Raw genomic sequence first — 23,353 nt, 5'->3', positions numbered from 1 at the left:
ATGTCTAAGAGGTATACATGTCTACATGATGTTATTAAGAATCAGAATGCTTCACAATTCTATTATTTCTTATTCTAAGTTGTTTTGGCCCAGATTTGGCCTCGATCCCACATCCGTCCCACATATTGTGTGGGTTGACGGCCCGAGTCAATTCCTGTTTGTCAGATCTGGGCCACAGGTAAGCCATAGTAATAACATATGTCAACCAAAGGTGCAAAAAGTTATTTTTTGGGGGCTTTTTTGGCCATATACACCAGTGACCGCATTGGCCAAAAACATTTGTTGTGTGGGGTATTGTGGGATATTTAGGTCACATTTGCTGTTACAAGGCCAGAAGCGCTGCATCATTGCCAGATATGGCCCACGTCCGTATGCTACGAGGGTTTGACCTTGTTCAGAAAATACTATGTTCATGGCAGTGTCTTATTCAAATTATTGTTTCAATCAGGTTAATATGATGAATACATTAAAATGGTGATGACTAAAACTAAGTCTGTTAAAGGTTGTTGGATTATTGTTGTAAAACAAAGTACAAAAAGAGGATGATGATGATGATGACGTCATCCCTGACAGTTGAAGCAGGAATCAGTGCCAGTCAGCTTTAAACACTCACAAAGTGTAGTGTAGCTCCGCCCCAGCAGAGCAGGATTCAGGTAAAGAGGGATTGGCAGGGGAGTGTGAGGAAAAGCAGGTTTGCTTTGTTTTGACTTAAATTCCCTAGACTGTTTCCTCCCTGCCAATAGCTCCGGCAGCCTGAGTAATTAGTGTAAACCCACGTTGTGCGATTACGTCTGACTGTTGTGGTGTGTATTTGTATTCAGGTGTGTGTGAAGACAAAATGTGTGTGCAGTTGAAAGATGATTTTTTAAATATTTTTTACCTTTTTTCCCCATGACTTGAATGCACGGTTTCACTATATTTACAACTGAGAGGATAGGTTTGATTAGCCTGGCAGTGATCTTCTGTTTGAAGCTCAAGGACACGTTCACTCTCTGGCCGGAGCTCTGCATGCATGGAGAGCAGCAGCAGGGAAAGAGGGATGAGAGGAGAGGTGATATTTTTATGATGAATAGATGTTGACTTTGGGCTAATTTAAAACGCTACTGACACTTTGTTTTATGCCCAAAGTTATCATTAAAGAAAGGTAAACTGCCAGAAATCATCAGACTCAAGGAGGTAATGCTGATACAAGTACATGAACAAAAGTATAAACCTGCAGATCATTTTGTAATGATCATTAAGATTTATGCCCAGGTTGATGGGTTAGACAGAGTTACTAGAGGTAACAACAAGCACTGTTTAATACATAGACTAAACATAAAAATGGACATTAGCTCATCAGAAGTGAAGCCAAAGCCTCTTTATCGCCACCTGATGGCCGGCTGCAGTATAGATCATAATCCTGCCTCCTCCATGTTAGTGGATGGGACTTGAACAAAAACTAAAAAGTCAAATTAGGTTACATATATATTTTTCTCAAAGATGGATTCTTTCTTTTCTGGGTTTCTCATCACACTGATCATGTGTTTTTTGTGGTAAGTCATGATTGACAGATGAGATCGACCCATGAGTGGTCGTGCTCTCGTATTGATGAGACCTTGCTCCTGTGCCTCTGTCCCCTGAGAGCTACTGTGCAAACTAGGGATCCAGACGTGCAAAATGGCGACGTTCATTTCATTATATTTTAAGATTCATTTCTGGATAGTTGGATAAAGTGGAGACACGTCGTTCGTCACATATTTTGTTTTAATACAGAATAGGGTCAATTAATTACATTTTCCAATCATTGCAGGAGCAGCTGTTATCTCGTTTCATTCTACTTGTGGCATTAAGTAATTTTCCACATGCCACTTACTGTGTCTGCTCTTTTCTCTTAATTCATGCAATATTTACAATCAACAACCAGATTGTAAATGGCTATGTCTCTCTGTGTATAATCTTTTATTATTTAATGATCAATGTCTGTAATAACATTTGTGGCTAAAGATGTATGGAGGGCTGTCCACTAACCAGAATGTTGGTGGTTCGATACCCAGCTGCTCTAGTGCATATTCCAAAGTGTCCATGGGCAATATACTTAACCCCAAACTGCCCCCTGGTTTCAGTTTATAATGAAAAGTGCTGTGTATGGAAGCAATGTGTGTATGTATGAATGTGACTTGCACTGGAGACTGGAAAGCTTAAAGTTAAGTCCATTTACCGTAACCCTCAGTAACATAGATTTACCCATTACTGCTTCACAATTAAAGCCACCCCATGGTTCGCCACTTTCAAGCTTTCAATGTGACGTAGCAGCAGCAGGTGATGTTAGGTGAACAGTAGACGAATACAGCTCTGATACCGCAGGGGAGTTATTATACACAACGCGGCTGATATCCATCAGATAAACTTGAGCTGTTTTCCGACATGCACTGAACTCCGCAGTTCCTCAGTATTTTCTCCAAAATAGGTGCATGTGTGAACGTAAATGTCAGAGGGAGACGCTCTGCAGTTTCTGCAGACTTTATCCGCCTGGCCTCCTAGGATAATTCCATAGAAATCTAATTCTCAATATGAGAATCCAGCCGAGGATCCCATCGAGGTTGATGACGCTACTAACTAATGAAGGTATTTACTGAATGTAAATATTCTGAATAACAACAGATGAAAAAGCAATGCATATTATATTTATCACAAAAAGCCGGTACATTTTATTACATTTATCTTCGATCTTTATGACCTTGCGCACATTAACTTTCGTCAATTGTGCTCTGTGAAAACAAGTATGTTGCAACTTTAGCAGAATTTACACCTTTGAGACATTTATGTGTCAAACATTTGAGAATGAATGTTGCTTCAACTTCTAATTTTCGCTACAGTACATTAACATGTTTATAAAGTTTGTCCAAGCCGGAGGAACAGACTCGATTTATCGTCTGATGCCTTTTTCGGCTAGTTTAGAGCTGAGGGAAATGGAGAGGAGGAAACTGAGCGAGGAGACGAGGAGAGGGAATAAAAAGGAGCTGATGGACTGTAAAGCATCTCTAACTTAGGACAAAAGGACAAGAAACAAAAGAGACTCCAAAGGAAAGCAAAGACGGCAGCGTTTTTACAGAAGTCATCTTTTATTGCCACGTAAGAAAGTTGTATATAGAACAATGGTGATAATACTGTCAGATTGCAAATCAACAACAAAAGAAGAACAAAAATATCCCAGTCACCCCTCCCCAAAAATAAGAAAAACAGACTAATTCATAGCAACACTATGGTAATATATGTCTCGGACAGAACATCTGCTATATCTCTTTTTCTAACAATATTTGAATAGTACCAAAATACAGCTTTTTCATAACGTAATTCTCACAAATTATAAAGTCAGTAAACAGTAAAAGGACGATGGGGCATCACGGTGCATATTATAAGCTACTGTGCAAACAATAGTTGGAGATGGACTCTATATCTTAGAAAATATGCTTTACTAGTCACGCATAAATGCAGTGTTGGGGCCATATCCATATACACATATGCATAAATACCACAAACTGGTCTGGACATCAAAAATAGAAAATTGGGTTTCATATAACTTTGCATGTAATGCATGATTAACACCAAAATGAGTTAATCAATGAGTTATTCTATAAAAGGATATGCTCGCTAATGAATAATAGTCATATCACAAATAGCTTATTGATTCTTCTGACTCCGGCTAATAGCAGGGGTCACATCCACTGTGATTGATATCCATCCCGTGATGCTAACAGCAGGTATAGTTAATATAGGTATGTGGTCAAAATCATACATATAAAGCACATCATAGGAGCAAAAACCCTTTTTAAACAGATGTTAGAGCGTCACTGGACAACAAACACTGCATCTCCCCTGTCTCTGTGTGCATAAGTAGACAGCTCCGTAGTGGTGAAAAACATTGCGCATAAAGATGCCATACAAAGTCGTAAACGTAGCTGACAAGAACCCTTTTGATAATATAGCGATATATTGATTTCTCGTGATCATACAGATGCCGTTCTTCATAGGCTGCAGTCGTTACAGCGCCATCAAGCACGGCAAACGTCAAACAGTGGAGGATAGACAAGAAAAGAGTGGAGGAAAATCTTGTGTTTGAGCCCTTTAGTGTCATCTCCCATGTACTGTACATATCCCACTCTGTCATCAAGATAACGCTGCTCTTTCTTTTCTTTAATGAAAAGACTTTACTGCATTTTGTCTGTTTGGGTAAAACAAGAAAAAAAGAGAAGACCCTTCACTAATTCCCCCGCAAAAAAAATAATATTTACAGACAACGCCACCCTCCTGATTCAGACTGACGACTAGAACAGTCCATGCTTCACATCTTCAGCTTTCAAATGAGTGCACAAAAGAAAATACTCAACAGGATATCCATTTTCCAGACATGTTCCAGTTAATATCAGTGATTGATTTGAGAATTTACTGAGCTGCTGCATCAATGATCGATGGTCTGAGAGTCGGCATGTCTTGTTAACAATACTATTGCCTGATGGAGGGACTGGACAGTGTTGTTTTTTAGCGTGTGGATGTGTGTGTGTATGATTGTGATGTAGTCCATGATTCACAGCTTTCTAACAGGAGCTAAATTTAATAATTCAAAGCTTCCCAGTGTCCCTTTTCGATTTCTGTCCACCGTGGACAGAGTCCCGGTCGCAGCACCAAAGGTTTCACCCAGCATTGCTCTGGGTTTCAGTGATTAAAGACCAGATCGTAAGTTATCACAGAGCATAAGCTCAGTTTTCTCTCTGTTAGGGCTTGTCGCTGTGTATTTTGTGAGAAAGTGGGTGGTTTGCTTTTCTCAGTGCCCTTTTAAATTTGGCAAATTCAGAGACTGTGGGCCCAGCTGCAAACCCCACATAAGCTCAACAATCATTCTGATGTTTTCCTTCCAAGAGTCGGACTCTGAACACGAGAGTAAGAGCACATCAGAAATGAGCCGAGAGGTGGCTGCACTGTTTTGGGAAGTGAGTCATGTAGCGTGGTGTCTCAGGTGATGCACGGCTGTAAAGAGCTGTTGTGGACAGAGCCAGAGAAGCAGGGATTTGCAGGCGGGAAGTTGGTGAGGTCATGTTTGAGCAGCGATCCGCACTGAATAATTGGAGACCTACCACTGTACAAACAAGGGTTTGAGCTACAGGGACCAGACTGTAGTAGTAGATCCTCTCCAGTGGGTGAGATAAGACATGGCTGTGTATGATGGCTAGCTGTTTAAAGTAAACCAAATGGACAATAGAGGGAAATGCACTTTGGTAGTATTCATACTAGACACAGGAATTTATTCATGTTAAATAAAGTTACTAGAGAGACTGGTCTCACTGTCCTCTATTGGTGATTTATCTCTGTATGTAGAGATAAATTACATGAGAGCTCCCAACAGTCAAATCATCTCGCCCGCCTCCTCCATGTTTGCAGATAGGGCATGGACTTGAACAAATTTACACATCAAAGGATTATTTCCACCCAAAGATAGTTTCTGACATTTTAGGTATTTTTAACATGATGTTTGTTCAGTGAGTGTCATGTTTGAGAGCAGAGATTGACAAGACAATGGGATAAGGGTAAGATTTTGTTATAGTCGACTCAGGCATCACCAGCCCAAGACGGCAGCGACTATACCTGTGATATATTGGCTGTATTTTTATACAGTAGGAGAAGGTAGAGAAGCGGTTCCTGCGCCGGTCCTTAACCGGTGATCAATCTACTCCAATGAACCACTGAACCCTCTTACTTGGGTCTGTTATCCGGCCACTTTTACAGCCACTCTCCATTTGACTTCCATTCAGCCACAGAGGAGAAAAAAGTGGTAAAGAGAAAAGGTTTAAGCTGTGGCAGTGCTGCCAGAGTAATCAGGACATGGATGATTTGGAGCAATGAGTTCCCACTGAGTGGTCAGCTCTAGATTGGGACCTCCTTTTGCAGCTCCGTGGTTGGTGGTACAGAGCTGAAGGTGGTCACTAGTCACTTTCTGATTGTCTAGTAGGCGGACTGACTAAAGGCCTGGCCACACCAGAAAGTGGCCCAGCTGAAATCATCCATGTGTCTTTGCCAATTTATTTGATATATAACATATTTCATATAGTGAGACATTTCCATGGATTACACAACAAAAGTTTGCAGTCTGAAATGTTTGAGTGACCAAGCCAGTACATAATCCCTTTTGCAGTGTGATATCTTTCTTTTTGGAGCTGATACCATTGAATAATGATATTTTGTATACCCCTGCCCATGATACCTGATGCCATATCCCAGTGAAAGTAAAGACATGTCTATGTGTTTGTGCATCAACCATAAACAACTGTAAAGGTCAAACTCCAGCACAAAGAGGGAGGAGATCCCCTCAGGAGGTGAAGCTGGTTGGTTTTTCTAAAGTAAGGTAAACAAGTCAATGGAAAGCAACCATCTCTCAGCTATAAAACTGTATTTCAAACTACAAACGTGCACCCAGAGGATACACTTGCTCTCTTTTTCTTAGTCTGTGGGGCCGGTGCTGACAATAGCTTCAGATACTACATTAGGTCATCAATTATGTGAAATTATCATTTCACATATTCAGAAAATCTGTATCTTATTAGTAAACGATGAACACGAAACAGTCTTTGATCATCTTCTTCATGCTCTGTCACTCGTGGTGTCGAGGCCTGCAGACAACCTGTGTCCTTTTGTTTCCCCTGCCGCATTTTTTTTTAGCCTGGCCGACTCGTCTGATGAAAAATGTCAGACATGACTGCCTCCTGAACCCACGCGTCTGTGCCTCTGACCCCATCAACCGTGACCCAGCCGGCGCAACCAATTCCCCGCTCTCTATCTGTTTTTTTTGGGCTGTTACCTAGAGGGATTAGTTTTCCCTTTTTTTTTTTGTTTACCAACTGTTTCCCCTGGCCTGCCTGCTCACCTATTGTTCCAGTGCCTGCCTTTGCGCAGCTGAATGGGCTTTAAGGATGGGGCAGTATGGGGTAGCTAGCAGGGTTCATGTTTCCACATTTCCGCCTTGCTGGATTAAGTCAATTGGGTTTGATAATTGACATCCCAGGCAAACATTGACCTGCTTCTCAAACTCTGTCGAAAACAAAACCACCAGCTGTCAAGAAAATAAGGAAAAAATACACTGAGGAAAAAAAAACACAAGAATTATCATTGTCAAGAATGGCAGGTTTATAGGATTTTAATCTATATGGATAAAGTTTTTCTGGTTTGTTTGATTTTTGACTTCTTCAGAGACAATCATTCTTTACTTAAGTAGGATCTGCACACACACACACAAACACACACACACACACACACACACACACACACACACACACACAAACACACATACGTACATACACAATTTATAACGGGTGAAATGTGCGCAGTGTTCAAGAGCACACACAGTGGTACAAAACTGCAAACTGGATTACTTTCTTTTGGCACACAGAATCAATCAATTATATTTCCTGCTAGAACAATGGGAAAAAAACAATCATGCCTTTCAAGGTGGGGCTGAATTATTATTATAACTCACTGGCTCATCATGACTGTACTCTACTATCACAGAAAAGCTTCATAACAGCCCAGATTTAGTTTCCCTTCGATATTTCTGCTCTGAATGTCTTCGATTGAAGACAGACATGGGTGGGAGCAAAGAAGAGAAGAAGGGAGGAAGAAAGAAAGCATGAAAAGAAAAAGATAAAGCGAGAAAGGCTATGTATATTTATATATATAAAAAGCATAATGTCAGTTATCGCTACAAAGGGCCAAGGTCTGGAGTTTCACAGTCTTTCATGTACAATAGACGCAGTAGCGGTGACTCTTTGTCTCTCCGCTGTGACAACGCCTGTCGCTCGGCACTGTGGGAGCACAGGGAGAGCAGAGTCCACCCTGTAAATCTCTGTGTGTATACCTGTGTTTGTGTGTGTGTGTGTGTGTGATGTGTATGCATAAGTGACACATTTCAATGCACTGATGACTTCTTCAATCCTGTTCCGCGGATCCAATTTTGGTCTCAGGTTTCCAGTCAGGTGACCCCCGAGGCAGCAGTGGTTCCACAGCAGGAGGTAAACACATTCCCCCCCGGTAGACCCCGCGCTCAGCTGGACGAGTTGTTTCATGTGTCACATTGAAATCCAATGTCTTGGTATCACACCAGGCAGGCACGTGCACCTCTTCCTCTTTTATTTACAGACATTAAAAATGGAAAGTTAACACCATTTTTTTTTTTTTAGGTTGCTGTCTATCAACAAATGTATTTTAGAGTGTGATATTGTCATAGCAGCCCGTCGCCTTGTTAGCTCTTCGGCTGAACACTGCTCTGATCACTCCCAGAGATGGTTTTAGCGATCAAATCATAATCCTTCCACAGCGCGTACTGGACATATTCGTGTTTTAACTCTAACGTGGCTAAGCACTGTCTGACTTCAGTCTGATCACTTGAAAATGCATCTTAATCGCGAGTGCAAAGAGGGTCTTAGAGGTGGACGCAGCACTTTAGATAACAAGGTTACAATGATAACAGTGGCTGCAGCTGCTAATAAGTACCACATCATTACAAAACTAGCAAATGGGCTCGGAGAATCTGTGAGAAGATTTGGCCTATTTGTTAGACTTAAGGATTTATTTTCATGTGTGAGTCATGTAACCCAGATTTGTCTTTTTTTCTGCTGGTTGTGATGTTTTTCTTTCTTTCTTAGCAAGAGCTCGAGCAAAGCAGGTGATCTAATTAAGCCTAGTTTTTTGTGGCGGTGTCTTTTATCACCAGCAAAGGATGTGTTTTTTTTATTATTATTATTCCCATTATACCCATTTTTCACCGCAGTTCCTTGCCTTTGTACAACTTTCTATGAAGATTAAAAAATCTAAAAATCTAAAATGTTCAGAAGCCAAACCTGACATTTGGTCCACTTGAATAAATATTTTATTTTGACCCTTTTTTTATACTTGTGTTAGTGATATATACATAAAACAAATGGCTATTTAATCAAATGGATAATTTTGCTTTATATTTTGCACATTTCATTTGTTTGTAAATCATTTTATAGGAATTTCTCAACATTTTGTTACCTGACAACTTCACTGTGATTAGACTACAGGAATTCACAAAGTCTACTACCCTCCATAGCATGTACTTTTTAAAACAAATTTAAGTCTAAGTTTGCTTTAGAAGTGGTGGTATATGAAATTTGATACCACTGAATATGGACTAGCCAGATCCCACTGTTCAGTCTTTGTGCTTCTCTAAGCTAACTGGCCGCTAGCTGTTGCTTGTTATTGTAGAGATATGAGAAAGGTATCATTCCTCTCTTCTATTCTTGGCTAGGAATCCGATTGGCATATTTCCCAGAACGTCAAACCTTTTCTTTATCTATGTAAATTGTTCAGTAGTTTTTAAAGGTATAATTTATGTTAATTGCTTGTCACTTTGACTCAGCTGAGTAGTCTTATTAGAGATTTCTTGAACACTGCAATGGTCTCAATTCACTGACAAGAATACGATTGTGGGTAAACATGAATGTTAGGATTCGAACCACAAAAATATAGATGATAAATACACCCAAATTAAATAAATAAGCAACCATTTGGCAACTAAAATCCAAAATGACTGGAATCACTCTTCAACAAACCCATATCTGTCAAACCCTGGTGTGTTTTGTTGCTACAGTAAATATATCTGTGTGTTTAGAAGTTTTTCTGTGCATGTTTCTGAATATGTGCATTTGTGTGTGTGTGCGTGTGTATGAGAACAAAGCTCTGAGGAGTCTCTGCTCGCAGCAGCCTCGTCCAGTTGCTGCCTCCCTGCCACCTTTTCCCTCCTCGCGGCCAGCTGTCACCACCACAGACGAGATCAGAGCAGCACAATGCCAGTGCGACAGCGTCCATTCTCTGTGCTGGAGCCTCATGGAAAAGGGCGACCTTCAGCTGCAGAGCTTATGAGGGTGTTTCTGAAGAGCCAGACTGGAAAGCCCTGCATGTCTGCAAAGCCCAGTGTCCTCGTCGTCTGTTTCTAAGCCCTCAGTAGATTTGGGGCTGAATCGTGAGGGAATGTTATTTCTTCCAAACCATTCCACACTTTGTTGGACAGATGAGCAGAACACTTGTGGCCAGGTTTGTGGGTAAAGTTGTATTTCTTCTTACCAAGATGTTTCATTGTGTACATTAATCCTTTATATTGCTTCTCAGGTTGGGTTCCTACAGTGAAGCCAATCCATCTTACTAGCAGTTTCCCACTTCATTGTCCGTGTGTGATCTGAAATGCTCAGATATTGTTATCGTTACAGGGTAGATATTATCAGTGAAACAACACTCGAGTGTACATACATCCCAGCTCTGTAGGCTATTTGTTATGGTTATAGACGTCCCCTGCTTTTATGCCATCCTCTTGACAACAAAGGTCTGTTCAGTGATTTGATTCGTGAACTCTCCGTTTGTGAAATGAGGAACACTCGGACACAGTGTAACTTTCCCACCGCATTCACCAGCAAACCGAGAAGCCTTAACTTCTTGACACAAACATACACACACAGATTTGCACCTTTTGACCACCCCCGGAATTGGTGTCTCCACGTAGAGATTACCTGTGCCACCACTCAGTAGGCATCCATTTACCCTTCTTTTTCTCCCTTTCCCTCCTCATTCACACAGTCACCTCTGTCTTGCTGTTGGTCACAAAGTAGGGCTGCGTGGGGAGGAAGTGTTGGCTGTGGCTTTGGCCTCTGCTGCCATGGAGCTGGTTCGGCTCCAGAACGGTACACTGAGGCCTCTTGTGCCCGTAGGTCTTCCTGCGCCCCACTGTCTCAGTCCCGTCCCAGCCCTTCAGCCCCATCCCATGCCCAGTCGCAATTGTGTTGGAACTGTATGCCAATGGGCGGCCCATTGTAGCCGAGCTGGAGCCAATGTTGGTCTCAGCGGGCCTGGACATGCCTAGGGACAGGCCACCTGGCATGGTCCCCACCATGTGTGCCAGGGAGGTAGCCCCGTGTCCTGGCGGCTTGCTACTATGGCTGTGAGCATGCGGGTGGGAGCTGTGAGAGCTGTGAGAGCTGTGGGCAGCGTGGCCATGACTGCCTTTGAGTTTGTGGCCATTTGACTTAAGTACCCCACCTCCTCCCCCTGCTATGTGTCGCTCTGACGGGAGGGTCGACCCAGAGGAGATACTGGGCATCTCTGTGACATAGGTGGCCACGGGCTCTGGAGTCAGTGGACCCAGAGAAGTCATAGGGGTCATGGAGGACATCGGAGTGAGGGATGTCATGTGTGTCATTGAGGTCATGTGTGTCATTGACGTCATGGGTGTCATGGACGTCATGTGTGTCATTGACGTCATGGGTGTCATAGACGTCATTGGGTTCATTGAAGTCATCTGGGTGATGTTGGGGTTCATGGAATTGGAGGCCATTGGATTCGAAGCCATAGGATTGTTGGTCATCGGAGGAGTCATCGATGACATGTTGCCCATGGAGGGTCTGGAATTGCCCATCGGCTGGAGAGGAAGGCCGCCCTTCGATGGCAGCTCCACCATCAGTCGACGCTTGGTGTAGAGTTCTCCGTTGTACTTGGCAGCTGATGGAAGAGGGAGAGAGAGAAACAGGGAGCTAATGAAAATGTAAGGTGGACATGAAAGAGCTGCTGCAGGGTACAGCTGAGATCTTCAGTTAATTGTTAGAATCTATTTAATTTGCCTTTTTTCAATTTGGCTGTTTGCTCTTTTTAGACAGTCAGTTGTTTAAAAAAAAATATTCTCAGCACGTCTGTGTTTGCTAGGGAAAATAAAACTGTTATAGTGACTCATAAAAAAGAAAGTTGAGCAGTTTGTAGATCAGCCGCAAACTAAGGCAGGCGAGAGTACATGCATGCAAATGCACACATGAAAAGGTTTGGATGGAAAATGCCCCATCCCTTTTTTACTCCCACAATCTAAACAGGTAGTGTAACAAACCCCATATACTTTAAATTGATGGGTCAGCTCTCCCTCATCACACTGACCAACAGGTTGTGAGGGCTACTGACACCGGAGGAGTGAACTCAAAAGGAAAGCCCAGAGTGTCTCCTCCACCTCCCCTCTTCCTCCTTTTATATAGCAAAGAAAACATTTTTCTGTGGTGTAGGGAAGGTGTTCATTATGACAAGAAAAATAACTATATCTTGGACAAAGCATGCAAGGCCATTATAACATACACTATGGTGGTCAACATCGAACATACTGCATGTTGTTTTCTCCCTTTGACATTCAATCAGGAGAACATTTTAGTGTTCAGGGGGGTAATTATTGAGTAAATGGCTTTCTGACACATATTTACAGATCTGGTTTTGTGAATACACTTGAATGCGTTTGTACAGAACCATTACAACAGGCTCTAGGCAGTCTTCCAACATCTGTCACTTGTACTTGAACGACATGAGGGCTGTGGTCATACACAAACTGGAAGATTGGCTCATCCAGACCAAATGCAAAATGCTGAATTCCAATCCTGACTATGAATTAGCTTCTGGGTGCTCGGCCAATATTTTGGGGCTTCTGGTGACATATCAGGGACTAGCCAGTCGGTGGATTTCAGGGCCGAGACACTGTTTTCCATTTGCTATGAGTCAGTCTCTACACAAAACACATACAGCAATACTTTTGATGTTTCTTTAGGTCCATATGATATTTTGGCTAATCTCTATTCACAGCGATCTGCAAATGAATATTGATAAGTTAAAAAGTGGATAGCCAAAACATTTTGTTCAATGTTTTCCAGCCCTACCTGCTGGCAACAAAAGCTTGATAGGTCAAACTGAATGGAATGGGAACCAGAATACAGATTCTGCATATTCACATGCCGAATGAGTTCATAGAGATTAACAATTGCACTCTATCAATGCTTTTGGGTAGCTTTGTAATTTGGCTATTGCACGAAACATGTGCCCAATGACAGTTTTAAGCTCAGCGCTCTGCATAAATGTAGTGAATTCATTAGAACAGGTAATCCTGTACAAGCATGTTAGCTTACTGGCTCTATGAAATGCTACCTCACAGTGTAATGGCTGAATATAATGCATTGCACTGGGATTGGAGAGTTGCTGAAATAAGTTATGGCAATTGGTGGCAAATCATTTTTTGATCAGGTGAAGCTATGAGGACACAAATGTATACACAGGGTGCAATTTTGGAGTCTCAGCCAACAGACACCAACATCTTCCTACTCAGCCTCACTGTGCTCTATGTGCTGGTTTAAGCCTCTTCCCATATCTTCTGTATACCCGGCCATGTTTGTGTGTGACTGCTCTTTTCTTGGAGCAGTCACCTTTCATGCCACACATTTATTCCTCCCTCTGGCAGCTGCCGTCACCAAGCCACAGTCTCTCTTATCACTGCGAATTGTGACCTTTTTTTTCTGTCGGATTCACATTCCAAGTCGAGTCATTACTCTTTAGCCCTCGTTGCCTCCACGTCGTCGAAGATAAAGTTAACACAGTCAGTGAGTTTGCTTTTGCCACTGTAACTATAAATCTGGTTTATCACGGCGAGAGAAGCGGGCGGGAGGGGAGGGATAGCGGAGGGGGATGCGGATGGGGGAGGGGGGGGGGGGCAGCGGCGTATCGCCCGCCGAGTTTGCAGCTAGACCGCCCCGGGGGATCAAACTTGCTCAGGCGACAGGTGAATCAATCCGGCGGCAGTCAGCTCAACAGTGCACACATCCAGCGGCGTACGTGAGTGGAAATGGAAAACACTGCTGTTACGCAGCACGGGCTCTGCATGGCTCTGCCTGAGAAAGGCCAGCACCCCACAGGGACCAACACACATTATTCATGAGGGAAAAAATAAATCAAGCACTGCTTTTTCTAAAGTCCCCCAGCGCAAATAACATACAGATCTTATTAGTGTTAGACCAGTGTGTCAGTCTGCTTTTTATTAGAGAATCAAGTTGTCTACTGTCAAAAGGGATGGAGGGCTTATAGTGATAATATATGCATTGCATGCATAGGCAAACATAATTATGAAACTCTTCAAGACCACATTTCTTTTTATATTTAGCAATTTCTCTATTTCTGAGATTTTTTAGTATATGTGTGGATCAACCCTGTTATAGTTCTTCCAGCCTAACAAGAGAGCAAATCCAATAGTCATGCTAAATGCGGCCAGAGGAGCTTTCTCAAGTGATAATTTGCATTCTTTGGCAGGTAAACGGTCAAATGTAAAGATATTCAGTGTTGGCTCAGGATGTGAGATCTTATCTGAACCTGCTCTCTGTAGTAGCTCAACTGCAATCTCCACTGTGGAAATGCAGCAATGTCAGGCAAAGTGGTTGAACTGTTGGAAATGGTAGCCCAAGAAATAGGTTATTACAGATACAAGCTGCTCGCGCGCTCTATTATAAAATGTTAGTGGTTTTGACATTTCGGCCATCTCAGCAGAGCGGCTCGAGAAATCACAACGTTGGTCCCCCGGGTTAATCCACCATTTTGGACCATACTTTAATATCTCCACCACTAAGGACTGACGTGAAATTAATAACCAACATTTGTGTTTGATAGATATATGTCAATTCGCCAAGGCTCCAAGGGTTAATCGCCAGTATTGACAGCTGACTCGTGACCGATCGAACGCTAGTATCAGCGGGACCTTGCTCTTGTGGCTCCATCATCCATCATCTACCCTACAGGATGGCATCGCATGTAACCAGGATATTTTGAATTCATTTCTGGATACTGGAAGAAGTGGAGATGCACCATCCTTCTTTATAGAAAACCTGTTTGCTCTTAGACTTTAGGGAGATGCAGGACAGGGGCATGTGTGATCAGAAAAATGTGTTCCACAATTACTGCACTTTTGCAGACTATCCAAGACAGACAAACTTATTGATGTTGTAGAGGAATTTCCTTTCTAACTCTTAATGGTTTATCGCAGTTGTTAGATGTTGCAGAGCAGGTGGATTTCGGTGTGAGCCATAATTGGTCATTTGTTCTCCTGGGCTGAGCTACAGGTCTGCATCCAGGGACGTCTATTAGTTCGGCCGGATTTAGAATTCAATAAAGTGACCTTAAATAGATTCACAGGGGGACAGTGGAGATGGCTATTGATTGACAGAAGTGTGTCTTATCAGCTGGACGGTAAACCATTGGGAAAGTGGCAGAGGCAATTAAAGAAAAGGGGGCAAAAAGGCAATTGGGAGAATGGTGTTGATCTTAGCTTGGTGCTTTCTCTCAGGGGGTCACTAGGCAGTGAAAACGCCAGACGCAGAGAAGAAAAGAAAGCCGAGGTCCATTTATGCGGCTTGAGATTGATAGAGCTCATACAAAGGTGATTTCAAACAGAGCAACCACTTTCCTTTCGGGTTGCCTGCTGTCTCCTTCTGTCTCACCTCTCTCTCTCTCATACTTCACCCCCATAAAATGTTTTCACAGCTCGTGAGTGACGTTCCCATCTCCGGATGAACAGTAATGGCAGTTTGCCTGCTGGAATCCCAGGCTCCTGTGCTGCATATCTCTAGACAGGTTTCCAATCATTTCAAAGGTGCCTCTTTGAATACCACTTGTGGAATGGAAATCTGTCAGTCAAGTGTGAGCTAGAGGGGGGGTGAGGCAGGAGGCCTTCCTTCAATTACAGAAATGGAATCAGATATGAGCCCCTATAAGGGAGGATCGAGATTAGCAGCTCAGTGATTCTTTAAGGGGTGATATGGAGCGTGATGGATTTTGTGTGGGGGCCTGGAGGTGACTTGGTGTGTGTGTGTGTGTGTGTGTGTGTGTGTGTGTGTGTGTGTGGGAGGGGGGAGACAAAGGGAGCAAAAAGAAAAAAGGTGAGGTAGAGATAAAGGTGACAAACTGAGGGGAGGGAGACGAGAGGATGGGAAGTGCAAAGATGTAGGGGAGAGGGAAAGGGGGGAAGAAGAAAAGGTGAGAGGACATGAGAAGATGGTGAGAGAGAAGGAACAGACGAGGGAAATGATGAAGGAGAGAAAAACGAGGTGAGTTAAGAAGAGCGTGTAAAGAAAAAAGTTCAGAAGACGCGGTGAGGTGAAGACGAGGAGCATTTCAGGTATGAAGAAGTAAGGAGAAGGAGGTGGCTTTAAAATCAGCTGAAGAAGAGGAAGAGGAGAATATTGACAGTTACGCCCTGAAAGACTTTACAACCATTTAACATTGCTCCCTGTTAAATAAAAATTGTTGCCAAGCCCGGTTCAAATTTGCCTTGTTGTAAATGAACCATATTGCTACAGTACTTTTGCACTTTTCATCCCATTAAGTGAGAAAGACTACTAACTGCCAAATGGACAACGTGACAATGTGCGTGCATCCCATCTACAAACCAATCAATGTTAAGGATCGCTTGAGCTGAGTTGAATTTTAACCCTATTTCAACCCTAACCCTAGACATGAACTTTCGGTTGTGAAACCGCTGCAGACGCGGCAGAGTCGGGATTCACAACGTTATTTATTTTGGGATTATTGTTGGATTATGCAGGAGCCTGTTTTAGTTCATGTGAACATTTCAAATAGCCGATATTAGTGTCTCGCTCCACACAGGAATGTGTACAATTTGCTTATTCTTACCACACAATGTTTTAGATCGTTGCCGTCACAATTTCCTTTGGGATTGATTCTTAATTTAAAACCGATGAAATATTTTACAAGGTTCAGGCTCTTAGGAGTACGAGCCAAACATTCACTGATGTGTTTGTGTCACTGAAATGCAACGTGAAACACAACTGCCGTTTATTTAGCTCGATGGGCTTCACAGCGAGAAGGGTGTGGGAGTACGCTGCTGCTTTAAGATGAAAATGAAAACTGCTTTCGTTTGGATGGATGTTAGAATCTTCGGTCCGTGTGAGGATATTGAAGCGCAAGTGGAATTTGGTTGGGGGGGGGGGGGGGGGGGTCTAATCATTGTCGTGCATTAAACAAAACAATGATCTTCCATCCTGCTGAGAACATTGTCAGTTTGTGATAGCTGACAAATTCCAGGACTTGTGGCCGAATTTTCCTTTTTCTTGGATCAATCTTCCATCTGCTTGCATAATTCCTTCCGCGCATCGTAACAGATGACTTATATTTCCCCCCCACACTCTCCGCGGAGCATGTGCATGTGCATCATGTGTTGGTGTTATGTGGCGTTAGATGAGTGGCAGTAGCCTTACATCAGAGAGAGAGGTTTTCCAGCTGAGAGACAGTGGGGCTGCATCCCTTACTCAAATTGCAGCGTGTCATGTGGCTGCGCTGCACTCTGATCTATCGGAGCTGCTGTCAGTGGAGAAATTGGCATCCCTGCCTCTGCCGTGACTGATTCCTTCACTCCATGCTGAATGGTCAAAGGACAAAAAAAAAAAAAGATCTCATTGCCTTTTTGGTCCTCGGAGACAGACACCAAGATGTCTCCTGTTTGCATTGGGAATAACTGAACGTTTTTCTGCAATCAAACACAGTGGCAGATGTGCTGAAAATATCCAGCCACCGACTGAAGTCTATATTTGGTCAACTATCAGCATATTCTAAATATACACCAGCAAACAATAAAGATGGCAGGGTTCAGGATGACAGTGTTAATCACTATTTTCATTTCCTTTATGCTTTATGTGTCCACTTGTCACATTGTGTTCATCTGTTTCTCTTTAAAAAACATTCTGGCAGTTAGATAAACTGCCACTGTAATCACAAAACACCGTATTGCTTCCAGGGCACAAAGCAGGACTCTTTAGCTTACATGAGCATGATCTGTTAGTACAACATGTCTATGGATGAATTAGGCTCTTAACATGCAGGGCGGTGAGGGGAGGGACATTTAGAATGCAGAGGGGGTTCAAACCTGTATTTGTCATCGGAATCAAATATTTTCACTTCGGCTGTTTGCCATGCACAGAGGCCTTTCAACAAATAGGGTCTTGTAGCTATTTGCACAGATATTTAGATTTTGTGTTATTAACAATATCTGATATCGCGAGTGGGCTGAATACTGAATCAGGTGAGGGTCGGGTGCCCGTACCTGACGAGCATTAACAAGCTGACAAGACGCTCGCGCTGAAAGATTCACAAGTCAATCTCGGATGAATTCAGGTTATGAAATAGTGATGCCGCTGCCAATAACACATGAGCATGGTGCGCTTCAGCTCACACTGCCAAAAGACCTCATTGGATTCGGCGGCATGCATTAGGCTGCCGAACAGCTTGATGAGCCGCCTGTTCCTGTGTTACATGGAGTCTAGTTTGGTGCCACCAGTCAAATCAGACCGCTGTAGTTCAGCAGCGTCGCTCCTGGAGGCCTCTGGAAAAAAAGTCTCCATCGCTCTTTATGTTAGAATCCAAAACCTGTGGGGACTGTACATGAATTAATCAGGAGGGGAGGTAGGGGAAGAAAAACAGGGGGAGGTCTTTTTGCTGAAGGGAGGTTGGGCATAATCTGTAGTTCTTTTTTCCTGACCCAGATTTAATCATTTTCTTGCAGGATTTACAAGACAATGGTGCGATGGACCATGAAAGTACATTCATTGCATTCCAGTCACTGCAAAGTTACAACTCAACCATGACCAATAGCCATAATGTCCCTTTTTAATGTCAGTTATATTTAGAGAGATTAAACATAGTTTCCAAAAATGACAATACATTTAAGGTTAATTGTAGCACAACTCCTAGGGGATCTCTAAAAAAAGGCAAGTAATGAATTAATAGTAACCCCAGTTCTCAATCTTACTATACATTCGATTATGATTCAGCTTGCCAGAATGGGGGAAGTACACGTGTGGCAAATACAACACAACCAAATTCTCACAACACAATGGAAGTGTTTCCAGGGGACATTAGAAAGTGATGAACAAAGCTGGGACACACAAATGGAAACCCGCCATTTTGTAATTTGTCCAGTCAGAGCTTTGTAATGAACCAAAACACTTTTTACTCTTCTCATCATAACATAAGAGATCTATATCTTTGTGTGTGCTGCACTATTTGCTGTGTGTTAGCTTGTGGCGTCGCGCTACGGCGAGCAACCACATGCTCACACTATGGTCCATAAAGTTTTTATCGTCCATGAAGACAGTCAGACCTCATACTTTCAGCTCCAGTTGGTATGCAGTTCTCTCTCATGCAAGAGATTTTATTCACTATTATTCTGTGCACATATCAGAATCTGTTGAGCTTCAGATTGACCTCGGTGCACATTCACCCCTACTGCGTCCATAGCTTGAATTAATGCAGATTACTTCCACTGGCTGGATACAGTGTCTCAGCCTTGTTCCTCCCTTTTCGATGTGAATGTTTACAGCACATTTTCTATTTGCCGGGCATGTGCTTTCAAATTGATGAAGACGTTTTCATGAGTTGTAGTGAGTTGAGCTCTCAGGGCCACCGTAGGGAAGGGTCACAAGCTCCTAGAGTCACTGACGGTGACGGTGCCCCTCTCCAAACATTCTTACAGTCAGCACCACTAGAAACAGCAGGTAAATCAGTCACACAACTTCCAGTGCACTCGCCTCTCCCTTAATCATTCTCTGTTCCTCTCCATTTTACACTTTTTAAAATGTGAAGATGATAAGAAGCTTGACACACACTCACCCACAGCCTTCAGGGAGGCGTATTTGTTGAAATCTTTATTCTGCTGCTGCTGCTGCTGCTGCTGCTGCTGCTGCTGCTGTTGCTGCTGCTGTTGTTGCTGCTGCTGTTGCTGCTGCTGCTGCTCGTAGGCGTGAGCGAACTGGCTCAGGGCGGGGTACGGGTGCTGCTGACCCATGTTAGAGCCCTGGCCCACGTTGTTGTTGATCTGACCCCCCTCTGTGGACAAGGACACATGGCAGGACAAGGTTATGATCAGGTTTAGGATGGTTATCAACGGGAATATCTCTCCTGTTCATTTTCCGGCCTCCACTCATACACCCACCCCCTTTCCCTTTTCCCTCTACTGTAGGATGCATAAAGAAACGTTAATGTTAAAAATCTGTCCACACTGAACAATTCTCTGGACACATGAGCGGCTATTCATTACAGCACCATTAACAAATTAACTCTTGCGCTCATTCTACAGCTATAGCCTCTGGTTTCCCCATGCTCCCTATTAAACATTCGGACAGAATGCAGACTGTAAACACTGATTGGCTGCATCTACCGACCATTACAAGAGATTTTATCAGCGGTTTCAGCAGAATACAAAGTAGCCTGGAAGCCTGTGTAGTAGCTGAGAGCTCCTTATCTGAGGTGCTTTACAGACACATCCCACATCTACGGTGTCAGGTGCTGTGTGAGAACTGTCCGTCTCGAAACTGTGTCTGTGGTGAGCGCACGGGCGAGGCCATGGTTGCAACATTTCCAGTGAGGGTTTTAAAAGGGAATATATCAGTAAGTTCTCCAGATTCTCACTTTAAAGGATGTTTGATTTTTAAAAACCAAACTTTTTGGGAGAGGGTTGAGAAATAACTCTCCTTAAGACTTCTTTGAAGTGGGGGAAGAAAAAAAAAAATCCAGACACCACGCAGTCAGACTGAACTTTTGTTTTCCAGCATATTCTCCTAATAGTATTTAAACTGAGTATCTCTAATGGGGCTGCTTGGCCATGTTCATTTTGCTAAACGGAAGGTATTACTGCTGCAGCACCCACCGGGCCCCACTTACACCGTTCTGACATTCATCACTGTTTTCTTATCTGCGATTTGTTCTCAGGTATAAACAAAATAGATGCACACTCAAGAGCCCTCTTGCACACACTTGCTTACTGACAATGCTTGAGCAGAATAATCAGTTTGTCTTTAATCTGCATTTGTATGGTCAGGTTTCAATTAGACCAAAAAGACAGGTTTCAGTGCATACTTCTATTTTTGCAAAGTTATATTTATTTCTTTAAGTGTCAGAGATTTAAACATTCACCAAAATAGTCACCTATCATTAGGTTTCACACACTGGCTGGGGTAAATGTGCTAAATGTGTCACAACTTCAATGATTTTCCAGCTCTCAGAGGAAATGTTCTGTCCAATTGTAGCCTGTTAATTCTGAAAACGAGCTGACTGACTGTGAGACAGGAACAATTCTGCAGTTTAAGAAGGATTCAGGAAACAGTTTTCTTAAGAACAGAAAAGAACAGCATGAGAAGTGGAACTGGGAAACTGCTCCATTTTTTTTTTTTTTTTCAACAATACTGTCGATTTGACATCAAACTCTAGGATGCAAAGAGATTTGGAAAATATATTTTACCTTCAGAACATTATATAAATGTAACTGTTTAATATGTAAACCGTTTATATATTGCTTTCGGCCTAGCTGGGTGTGCAAGTTGGGTACAAGTCTATGGCCAAATGTCTCACATGGCATTCTCCTTCTTTTCTGCTTCCTGTTACTATTTTATGTTTTTTTTTATTTACAACTAAATCTAGTTGGCGTGATGCTGTGATCGTGATTAGCAATCATACCCTGGCACATTTTCCCAGGAGCACTCTCAACCTCATAATTGAGAAGTCGGTGGATCAGCCCTCCTCCCCACTCCAGTTATGTAATGGGGCCTGATGCTGTACCTCCTCTGGAAGATGCAAAAAATCAGATGGGGGGGACAAGACATAGAAGAAATGCAAGCATGGAAATAGACTGAAGCCCCTGCGTCTCAGTAGAGTCTTATGAGAGCGTCGTGGAAGTGCACTGCTCTGTCTGACTTCAAAACGCAGCCGAGTGTTCAAATATGTGTCGGAATTCTGAGGACACTCTCCAGCATTGTTCTCTCGCTGTGCTGAGCCTGACAAGATAATTGTAAATTCCTGTTCCTGAAGGCAAAGGTATCCTGGCTAAGTGAAAACATTCTGTGAAAAGCCCCTGTACTGCCACTTGATAATTTGAGGAAGTAAGAAAAATTTTAAGAGAGACCGAGGGTGAGAGAGGAAAGTGAAACAAGACGACAGGAGAGGGATGAGAAATCATGAACAATGAAGAGTGTTCGAATTTTTCTGGCAGAGAAATGAAGGAGGTGTGTGAAGCACAGAGGGAGCGTGACAAAACCATTTACCCAGAGAGTAAAATAAATGAATATATAGAGAGACACCAAAGTCAATTTCAGACACGAAAATGTACAGAAATGGTGTTTTCACATATGAAGAACGCAGCAGGACACTGGCACGCAACAACGGGAAATTGTCCGGCACATTCAGGCGAGGGGAAGCACAAGGAGAGAATATGCAGGAGGCGGAACATTACGTATAAATTCCACTGCAGAAATCACATATTTGTATCAGCAACGGCCTTTAAACATCAAAATGTCTCAATTCTCGTTGTCTTACCGAAAGTTCCGGAAAAGATAAAACTGGCTAGGACATTTCTGTTCTCACATAAAGCCTTTACATGAAAATATGCAGGCGTAAACACCTAAAGTAAAAAAATTGACAATCCCAAACCACCTCTATACATATACACCTCCAAATATCTACTGTCAAGGCAAAGCAACTCGTGTCGCTACTTACTATCCACTTAGCCCTGGCACCGACTCAAACCACACACACACACAAACACACACACACCCATACCCACACTGACTGACTGACAAGGTAGACAGGGAGTCGAGACAATTAAAAAGAGCATCAGCGTGAGAAACAGTGTGAGGCCGTGTCGACCAAAGAATAAGAGACAAGATTCCCTGATGCGATGAAATGTCCCATGGTGCTGAGTGAAGAGCAGCAGGCATGTGATGTGAGTTCATATAGACAAGTGGAGACAGCACATCCAAAGCTGGGAAATTAAATGACTGGAAAAAATGCAAGCCTGAAACATTTTGTATTTTATTGGATCCGAGAGCCGCCCACTTCTTGGGTAAACACTTTGCAATGTTTTGAAATGGCTCGGCAATACTGGCTCACTGAAGGCTGCGTGAATTTGCCTAAATTGAAAATGAGCCCGAGTGATGGGGGGGGGTGAGAAGAGGAGGAATATAACAAATGGAGGCGTCGCGTATTTATACTGCTGAAACAACTACATTCATTATAACTGCATTCAAGTCACGATGAAGGCCAGCAGTCTACAGATTTGTCTTTCTTTCGAGGCCAAAGCCAAAAACAAAAACACAAGGTGTCTGATTTTCTCTTTTCATAAATTCAATGTCCCATCGAAGCTCAGGTGCAGCTCCCCCCCTCCAGGCACTCTGCCACTGACAGGTTTCAGTGAAGCCTTGAACAGTCGTAGAAATGTCAGCACAGTTGTAAAACCCACAGTTACGAAAAGAAAGAGGAGCCCCCCCCCCCACTTGTACTGTAAACCAAACTCTGATTGCATGCAAATGATCCATATGTTGTTATCGCAGCAAATTAACACATGGTTACAACTGTGCTGCATTTTGGCTCAAGCTTCGGGCCGCGGTAAACTTCCCGTTTAACCAAGTGTGTGCATAGGCAACTGGCTGCGTCGTGAATGCTAGTGTTCAAATACTAGCTTGTTACTGCA

General features: G+C 42.9%; 1 protein-coding gene across 1 annotated transcript in view; it reads right to left on the bottom strand.

The window, feature by feature from the left end:
* Nucleotides 1-5,470: 5,470 nt before the first annotated feature.
* Nucleotides 5,471-23,353, bottom strand: part of shisa9a (shisa family member 9a) — a 47,655-nt gene continuing 29,772 nt past the window's right edge. The window contains exons 3-5 of the mRNA XM_053413551.1: nt 19,504-19,719; nt 11,303-11,538; nt 5,471-11,248 (exon numbers count right to left, since the gene is read on the bottom strand). Coding sequence (XP_053269526.1) covers nt 10,613-11,248; nt 11,303-11,538; nt 19,504-19,719 — 1,088 coding nt within the window. The 3' untranslated portion in view covers nt 5,471-10,612. The remainder of the gene's footprint in view (nt 11,249-11,302; nt 11,539-19,503; nt 19,720-23,353) is intronic.

This window comes from Pleuronectes platessa, chromosome 21, assembly GCF_947347685.1.
Source record: "Pleuronectes platessa chromosome 21, fPlePla1.1, whole genome shotgun sequence".
NCBI lineage: Eukaryota > Metazoa > Chordata > Actinopteri > Pleuronectiformes > Pleuronectidae > Pleuronectes > Pleuronectes platessa.
This window is presented reverse-complemented; position numbering and strand designations above follow the sequence as displayed.